The sequence below is a fragment of the Epinephelus fuscoguttatus genome, linkage group LG17, assembly GCF_011397635.1.
Source record: "Epinephelus fuscoguttatus linkage group LG17, E.fuscoguttatus.final_Chr_v1".
Taxonomy (NCBI): Eukaryota; Metazoa; Chordata; class Actinopteri; order Perciformes; family Serranidae; genus Epinephelus; species Epinephelus fuscoguttatus.
The window spans coordinates 5,278,378-5,288,214 of record NC_064768.1 but is presented as its reverse complement, the minus strand read 5'-3'; the positions used below and the strand labels follow the sequence as shown (position 1 = coordinate 5,288,214).

General features: G+C 44.3%; 1 protein-coding gene across 1 annotated transcript in view; it reads right to left on the bottom strand.

Moving 5' to 3' along the window:
* Positions 1–7,317, bottom strand: part of LOC125904316 (uncharacterized) — a 33,482-nt gene extending 26,165 nt beyond the window's left edge. The window contains exon 1 of the mRNA XM_049601658.1: positions 7,110–7,317. Coding sequence (XP_049457615.1) covers positions 7,110–7,229 — 120 coding nt within the window. The 5' untranslated portion in view covers positions 7,230–7,317. The remainder of the gene's footprint in view (positions 1–7,109) is intronic.
* Positions 7,318–9,837: the final 2,520 nt, after the last annotated feature.

Here is a 9,837-nt window from a genome sequence, read left to right as displayed (position 1 = left end):
TGGGGCTTTGTCAAGGTCATATGTATTGATTAGTGGCACTAAAGGCTTATGGTCTGTTTGAAGACAGACACAGCCCATACCTTGGATGTAATGGGCAAAGCGCTCACAGGCCCACACGCCCACATGCTCGTCAAGCACTCTCTCTCAATTTGAGATGATCTTTTTTCTGTGTCTGTGAGAGTTCGGGAACAGAAAGCGACAGGCCGCAGCTCACCATCGTGGTCCTGTAACAGAGCAGTGCCCAGGCCATAGCTGCTGGCGTCTGTGCTGACTATAGTCGGCCAGCCTGCATCGTAGCAACCGAGTACTGGTGTGGCCACGAGCATAGCTTTAGCTTTGTTGAACGCCTGCTCCTAAGGCTGGCCCCAGACCCATGCACTCTCCCTTTTGGGGAGCTTCATGATAGGGTGCAGTGTGATGGAAAGCCCGGGTAGGAATTTGGCTCTTGGCGGAGTTCCTTCACATTTGTGGGGTTAGGCATTTTGGTGATGCTTTCCACCTTACAATTGTCTGGTTTTACACCATCAGCACTTATGATGTGCCCAAAGAACTGCAGTTCTGTTTTTCCAAAGTGGCACTTGGCTCTATTGAGTTTAAGGCCTGATGTTGCAATTGTCCGAAGCACTGCATCCAGGTGGCAGTCGTGCTCCTCTTTGCTGGACTCATAGATGAGAATGTTGTCCATCACAAGGACAGTCCCCTCCAGGCCTTGAAGCAGTGTGCTCGTCAGCCGCTGAAAAATCTCAGGCACTGATGTAATCCCAAATGGTAGGCGTTTACAGCAGAACCTGCCCATGGCAGTTATAAACAAGATGAGTTTTTGGCAGCTGGGGTCCAATGGAATCTGCCAAAAACCTCTTGAGGCATCTAGGGTAGAGATCCAGTGTGGGCAGGATGTAACACTCCCGCTTAACTTCCTTGTTCAGCCGTTTTAAATCCACACACACCCTGACCTCGTCTTTGTTACGTTTTGGAGCCAGCACCATTGGTGCACACCAGTCTGTGGGTGTGGTGACTTCCTCTATGATGTCCAGGCTGAGCATAGGCTTTAACTCTTTTTCCACTTTCGGAAGGAGGGGAAAAGGGACTCTGTGTGGCGTATTTACACTGTAGGGCACAGCATCATCAGTCAGCTCTATTTTAACAGACTAACAATTCAGTAGTCCAATTTCTGCAAACACATCTCCTGTCAAGTCACTGTTAATCCCATTGACTCTTGTGACAAGTCCCATACACTTTGCCACAGCCTTGCCCAGTAAGTTGCTTGCATACTGCCCTTTAATGACTGTGATCCAGTATTGATAATTCTGCCCCTTATACACCGTATTGGCAAGGAATTTTCCCGCACACTGGACTTTCCCTCCCGGGCTGTACACTGTCGGCCTGGAACGAATCAGCCTGGGTCTCTGCAGTAACCCGCTGAATGTCGCCTCTTTCATAACAGTAGTGTCGGCTCCGGTATCAATTTTAAAGTCCACTGGGCTGCCGTTCACCAGTAGCTCAACATCCCAATCAGTGTCTGAGTATGGCTTCTCTATGACAGTTGGCTTTGAGTCAGTCACAGTTCCAAGAAAAAATCCTATGAAAAATGAATCCTCATCCGAATCTGCCACAGCCTCTGTCCTGACTTCTTTTAACTTCAAAATGACCTGTCTTATTGCTTTTTCTGCATCTTTTATTATGAGCAGGGCAGCTTTCATTTTTATCATGCTATTACACCTTTGGCAGTTCTGTTTAGCCTCACTGTTGTTTTTTCTGTGAGTGCTGTGGTTTATCAAAGCTCCACCTCGTGTTGCTGTATTGTTTGCTTCTCACCTCATTCACTCTGCTTTCCACAAGCTCCGCGCTCTGCTGTTTGACCTGCTCACTCTGGCACGCAAGCTGGATGGCTCTTTCCAGTGTTAGATCCGCCTCAAGTTGTAGCTTCTGTGACACCTCTTTATCAGTTAATCCTATGACAATTCGGTCCGGAATCTGCTCATCCTTACTGTTGCCAAACTCACAGTGCTGCGCCAGCTCATACAGACTCCGAACAAAGGCCTCCACTGACTCACCGGCTCTTTGAGCCCTCTTGTGAAAACAGGCACATTTGTGGATGACATTGTGTTTGGGGACAAAGTGTTCGTCAAACTTTTCCAATACGGCATTAAAGTCAAACTCTGGGTGTGGATTATCCTCCATAGCAGCAGGATACACAAAGAAATTGAAGATTGGCTCTGCATCTCTCCCCATAGAGTAAAGCAGAGAATTGACCTGCACCTCACCGCTCTCCTTTTCCAGTTTTGATGCAACTCGAAAGTGGGAAAATCTCTGCCTCCATGTCGGCCACTCTGCCGGCTGGGCAAAATCAAACGGCTCCGGGGGTGCAAACTTAGCCATTTCATCTTCAGTGTCGGCGCTGAGTCCTCAATTCTGACACCGTGTCACGATATGAAGGAAGACACAGGTAGTATTCCTCACGACTGCCTTTATTTTAAAAATGTCACTGCTGAACAGCGGCAGATAAATTTCTCAATGACAATGGTGAAAGTGCAGACTGAATATACAATGAAGGAGGTGAGCGGATATTTGTAACTGCATGGAAGAGTCATAGACGTACTGTTTAACATTAGACTTTGTTGGAGTGGAGATGAACCTGAGGGAGTTGCCATCCAGAACGGAGGTAGAGCAGTAACCCACGGACCAGGCGAGGTTTTTTGTTTTGTTTTAATTTTATAGCTGCATAAGACAGCTTAGCGGGACTGCCAGACATCGTCTGGTTAGGACTCTGGTTTAGTTTGATTTTTGTTTCTCATGTGTTTTTTGTGTTGGAAATGTTAGTTTTGCAGACTACATGTTCATGTTTTGGCGGGGTACATGGTATTGATGAGGTGTAGACTTCGCAACCAGATATATTCAAATACTAACGGTATAATAGACATGGGTAAGGAGAGCTACTGGGATAAGTATGGTTAAGAAATGTATCAAGTTTATGTCCTGGAATATTAATGGAAGTGGTAATCCGGTTAAAAGATGCAAGATAATGACATATTTGAAAACAAATCAGGCAGACATAATTTTTATACAGGAAACTCACATAAACAACCCCTCAGGTTGGGTAGGACATATTTTCCATTTTCCACATATTTTCTTTTTAATTGCAAGCCCTTTAATAAATAGTTTAATCAGTTGTGACATGAGAACTATTGCTATTAGAGATCATGCAGCAGTGGAACTATGTGTGAATGCAGAACTGGACATAGGCAGGAGGACTAGATGGAGAATGAATACTTCATTATTGCAGGATAAATCCTTCAGAACATCGTTAGTTGAAGACTTGAAATCATTTTTTGAATTGAACATTAGCAGCACCAAAGAAATTACAACAGTCTAGGAGGCATCTAAAGCATACATAAGGGGGAAACTGATAGCACATGCAGTTCAAAAGAAAAGAGACAGCCTAAACACGATAAAAGAATTACAGAAATTAAAGGAAAATCAATTATCTGAACATTTTTCTGACTCACAATATCAAGTACTTTCATTCATCCATTCATTCATCTTCTAACCGCTTCATCCTCTTGAGGGTCGCGGGAGGGCTGGAGCCTATCCCAGCTGACATCGGGCGAGAGGCAGGGTACACCCTGGACAGGTCGCCAGACTATCGCAGGGCTGACACATAGAGACAAACAACCATTCACGCTCACATTCACACCTATGGACAATTTAGAGTTATCAATTAACCTAGTCCCCAATCTGCATGTCTTTGGACTGTGGGAGGAAGCCGGAGTGCCCAGAGAGAACCCATGCTGACACGGGGAGAACATGCAAACTCCACACAGAAGGGCTCCCACGCCCAGGATCGAACCGGCAACCCTCTTGCTGTGAGAACTCAAGAACTCAAGAACTTTGTAGGCTCAAATTTAAGTTGCAAAAAATTTTTGATAAAAAAGTAGAATATGCCTTATATAGATTAAAAACAGACTTTTACAAGGGTGGGGAAAAAACTGGGAAAATAGGAGGAAATAAAGAGAGCCGTCTCACTAATGAAAACTGGGAAATCACCAGGTTACAATGGGTTTCTTGCAGAATATTATAAAGTATATGTTGACATTCTTGCTCCAGTTTTGCAGGTTTATCAAGAGGTTTTTGAAAAGGGTCATGTTCCACCAACATTTAATGAAGACTTGATATCTCTAATCCCTAGGAAGGACAGAGATATAACTGACCCATCTAACTTTAGACCTATTAGTTTACTCAATCAATCAATCAATCAATCAATCAATCAATCAATCAATCAATCAATCAATCAATCAATCAATCAGTCAATCAATCAATCAATTTTATTTAGACCTGAAGCGTGGCGGCCACCTCACATGCTCAAATGAGGAGATAGACAACCATCTCCATCTGACCTACAGTGATACAGCACGGGAGGAAGATCTAGGACAGGGGTAGGCAACCTGTGGCTCCGGAGCCACATGTGGCTCTTTAGCCCCTGTCCAGTGGCTCCTTTAGCCTTTGAGAAAAGAATTCTATGGAAATTCATTCTATGAATCCAAATGTTGCTGAACCTCGATAGCAGTGGCTGGTTAGCTATGGATGCCAAATCCAAAAAAGTAAATTGAATAAAATAGAGAATGTAGTAGTGCGTGGACAGATTTGTTTGCTCTCACTGCCAGCTCTGCAAAATTTAAGTACCAAATAATCATAAATAGTGCCCTGCACAGTGTCCACCTTGTGGTAAAACATATTAACAAATGCTTATTTAGACCATAAGTATACGCTAATTTAGACTTAATAGGCTATTTACCTTGATTATAAAGCTCAAACATGTTTTGCGGCTCCACACAGATTTTTTCAAATTATTCTGCCCTACAGTGTAAATTATTCTATTCTATAGAATGCAGAGCTGCTCAACCCACCAGCACCATCCACTGACTTTAACACCAAGGACCCTGGCTGGAAGGCAATCTAATCTGTGATCAAGGCTGCTAGAACCAGCTCAATGCCGGGACCCAATGGTGTGCCTTACCTGATGTACAAAAGGTGGCCCAAACTCACACACCATCTATGAAAGATACTGAGGATAATCTGGAGGAGGGGAAAGGTAACCCAACAGTGGAGATTTGCAGGAGTGTGGGTACCAAAGGAAGATAAGACAACCTCTGCTGGACTCCTCACCATCCCCACCTCACGCCTCAGTACCATGGGTGCCCGAGCCTTCAGCTTCTCTGCACCCAGACTCTGGAACTCCCGCCCCCCCAAAACATAAGACAGTCAGACTCCATCACATCATTCAAATCCCACTCAAAATCCACCTGTTCAAACTGGCATATTCACTCTAACTGGACATTGTGCACTACACTTGTTTTTATGTCGATGTTTTGTTTTAATGATGTCTTTTATCTTCTATGCTCTGTAAAGTGTGACGAAAGGTGCTTCCAAATAAAATGTATTATTATTATTATTATTATTATTATTATTAACCAGCGTTGAGCAGGTTAAGACCATCTCCCTGCTCAATGTTGAGGCAAAGATATTTTTCAGTATCGTCTCCCACCGGCTGACTATCTTCTAAAGAACAGGCTCAAGAAGAGAAAGGAGACCGGGTGGTGCTATGAATTGACCTAGCCAGTGCATATGGCTACATACCACACAAGCTAGTGGAGGCAGCATTGGTGCAGCATCATGTCCCGAGTAACATCAAGAACCTCATTATGGATTATTACAACAGCTTTAATCTGAGGTTCACTCCTGGGACAGTAACATCTGACCACCACTGGCTTGAGAAAGGGATTATCACTGGAAATACAAATTCAGCGACCTTATTCGTTCTGGCCATGAATAGGCTAGTCAAGTCAGCTGAAACAGAGTGTAGAGGCCCCAAAACCAGGTCTGGAGTCCGGCAAACCTCCCATCAGAGCCTTTATGGATGATCTGACAGTAACAACTTTGTCAGTTCCGGGAAGCAGATGGATCCTCCAAGGCTTAAAGACGGTAATCACGTGGGCTTGGATGCGCTTCTAGCCAGAAAACTTGAGGTCCTTGGTTCTGAGAAGAGGGAAGGTGACAGACAAGTTTCACTTCTCCCATGGGGAAACCCAAATCCAATCAGTTACAGAGAAACCTGTGAAGATCCTCGGGAAAGTCTTTGACTGCACCCCAAAGGATGCGGCTTCCATCAGAGTGGCAAATCAAGACCTGGAGGAGTGGCTGGCAGCTATCGACAAATCAGGCCTACCAGGAAAATTCAAAGCTGTCGAAAGCTATAGGGTTGAAAGACCTGAAACCCCATATTACCCCAGGTACTTCGCTGATGATGTATCAAGTGCATCAAGAGATGTACTGTATGTATCAACCAACTCATTTTTGGACCATTTATTTCCATTTTTTCGGACATTCTTAAATATATTGCAACATTTCAGTACCATTTTTTTCATCACCATAAAAACTCAAAAAGATCCTCCCTTATCCTCGGGCTGCAAAGTTTCATGGCTGGAGTCCTCCATGTCGGTGACCAATGTGATGACAGGGTCAAAGGTTCCACTTGTGTCATTAACTTTAAAAATAAAAGGAACTGCAGCTTGGTAATAGTGATGTAGATGTCGTATGCTGTAAAGCCCTGTGAGGCAAATTGTGATTTGAATAAAAATTGATTGATATTACACATGCACTGCACATCTTTTTACTTTATTTATTCTGAAAAATTGAAAATGTACTTTTGTTCTCACCCATGGCTCGCCAGCATGTAGTTCATTTTTACCCATGAATTTATATATATATATATATATACAGTACAGGCCAAAAGTTTGGACACACCTTCTCATTCAATGCGTTTTCTTTATTTTCATGACTATTTACATTGTAGATTCTCTGAAGGCATCAAAACTATGAATGAACACATGTGGAGTTATGTACTTAACAAAAAAAGGTGAAATAACTGAAAACATGTTTTATATTCTAGTTTCTTCAAAATAGCCACCCTTTGCTCTGATTACTGCTTTGCACACTCTTGGCATTCTCTCGATGAGCCAAGAGATGAGCCAAGAGTTCAAAAGGTTGAATACTGCTTCAACACTTGAATGTTAATACCTAAAGAAACTAAAAGGAGTCAGACGAGGGCTTACTGTTGAGCGGTCAGCCAGAGACAGAGGTGTGACCAAGGATTGGCATTCTTCAGGCGTCAGAGCCGAGGTGCTCAGCAACAGCCCTGCCACCAGGAGATGACTGCTGATCCACAGATTCATGATGCTACAGCTGACCAGCTTCAAAATGTAAATGGAAAAAACAGATCTCAGGTGACAGCTGCACGAACGCGGCAGTGACTGAGCTTCATCAAGCCTCTTATAAAAGCTGCTGGTGACAGGATTACAAGTTTCTGGGTTTTCCATTATTTACATAAAAACATTTTTACACAAGTTTCATTATTTTCGCCCAGAGTTACGAAAGCAATATTTCACTGCCAGTTCCTCTCGGCAGGTTCAAAGGTGATTTCAGGTTTTGCTGTGAGCGTAGGATTTCGTAACAACACTGCCTGGTTTGTGTATTACTCACTTACTGATATGTTTAAGGTCATGAACTGTCAAAAATCCGATATTTCACAGAACTTATCTTTTGGTCTCAAATAGCATATAGATAAAGTTTGAACAAAATCTAAAATGTACACAAAAACCTCTCTCTGATTCAACACGTAATGACCCTGAATTCTGGGACTCTTTAAAAGACAGCCTTTAATCAGGCGTTCTGGCTAATTTTTTGGATTTTATTTGGACATATTGGTATTTCTCTCAGACTTTTTTAGTTGCCCATTTTAATTGTTATACTTTAATCTTTATAGTTACTGTCCAATCTCTGCATTTGTCAATGCTGTGATTTTATTGGTTTTAAATAAATTATTTACAGCCACCCTTGGGGTAATCTTTTTAACAATGGATATACATCTAGGGAACATCCTAGGTGAAAGATCAATGATCGGCTTTGTGGTGGTACCATCAAATCTGTGGCCATGTGACACTCGGGTGAAGAGAGTAGCAGAGCTGTCAACTGATCACCACCTGATGGTGAGTTGGATTAGATGGTGAGGGAGGAGGTACAAGAAGGAGGTCTTTCGGGTCTGGCTGGCCCAGGGGTCTCCTGAAGCAGCAGACAGGTGGCAAGAAGGGCTGCAGCTGTTGCAGCCGCTGAAGCAAAAACCCAGGTGTGGGCAGAGTTCGGGAAGACTATGGAGAAGGACTTTCGGTTAGCCTGAAAGGAAACTCTGGCAGACTGTTAGAGCCTCAGGAAGGGAAATCAGGGCTTGTCTCAGGCTGTGCTCAGCAGACTGCTGACCCGACCTTGGGACATCATCAAGTGGTGTAAGGAGCACTTTGAGGAACTCCTGAGCCAGGCCGTCACATCTACCATGGAGGAGGCAGAGCCTGAGGACTCGAGGGAACACTCGCCAATTTCCCTGGCAGAGGTTGCTGAGGTAGTCAAAAAGCTCCCCAGTGGCAAGGTGCCAGGTGTGAATGAGAATCGCCCTGAGATGGTGAACGCTCTGGACATTATTAGGCTGTCTTGGTTGACATGCCTTTTCAGCGTTGCGTGGAGGTTGGGTACAGTGCCTGCGGAGTGGGGGTGGTTTCCACATTCAAAAGCGGGGACCGGAGGGTGTGCTCCAACTACTGGGGTATCACATTGCTCAGCCTCCTGGGTAAAGTTTACTCCAGTGTGCCGGAGAGGAGGCTCCGACTGATTGTCGAACCTCGGATTCAGGAGGAGCATTGCGGATTCCATCCTGGCCGTGGAACAGTGGACCAGCTCTTTACCCTTGTGAGGCAGCATGAGGGGTTATAGGAGTTTGCCCATCCAGTCCACATGTGCTTTGTGGATTTGTAGAAGGCTTACAACTGTGTCCCTTCGTGGGTCTTGTGGGGGGTACTGCGGGAGTACAGGGTACCGGGCTCTCTGCTACAAGCCATCCAGTCCCTGTATGACCAAAGTGAGAGCTGTGTCCAAATACTCAGCGTAAAGTCAAACACGTTCTCGGTGGGTGTTGGCCTCTGCCAGGGTTGTCCCTTGTCACTGTTCCCGTTTGTTGATATTCACATTCTGCAATGATGCAGGCGCTGCGCCGGACTGTCGTGGTGAAGAGGGAGCTGAGCCGTAAGGTGAAGCTTTCAATTTACTGGTACATCTATGTCACAACCCTCACCTATGGTCATGACCTCTGAGTAGTGACTGAAAGAATGAGATAGTGGATACAAGCGGCTGAATTGAGTTTCCTTTGTGGGGTGGCTGGACTCAGCCTTAGAGATAGGATAGGGTAAGGAGCTCAGACATCCGGAGGGAGCTCGGAGTAGACCTGCTGCTCTTTCGCGTCGAAAGGGGTTAGTCGAGGTGGTTTGGGCATCTGATCAGGATGCCGTCTGGGCACCTCCTGCTGGAGGTGTTTCAGGCACATCCCACTGGTAGGAGGTTCTGGGGCAAGGCTTGAAATAATGTGACTCCAAACCAGTTTCTCAAAGCACTTATGTTTATTTTTATTTATTCAAATCCCCATTAGCTACTGTTATTACAACAGCAGCTACTCTTCCTGGGGTCCCCATTAATCTTTTGACAATACTTCAGGACTGAGAAATACACAGATACATATCATCACATTCATACTCACAATAAGACAATACATAACACAACACTAAGACACAACTAGAGCAACTTAAGTCTGTCTAATACATATGATAGCTCTATATAATAGTTTCATCTCTTAAAAGAATTAAGAAAAACAAATCACTAAGCATCTCCTCCACTAAATCACAACTAAAATGAGATGCATAGCTCTCTTCTTCCGATTTCATCTTTAAGAACAGAGAAAAT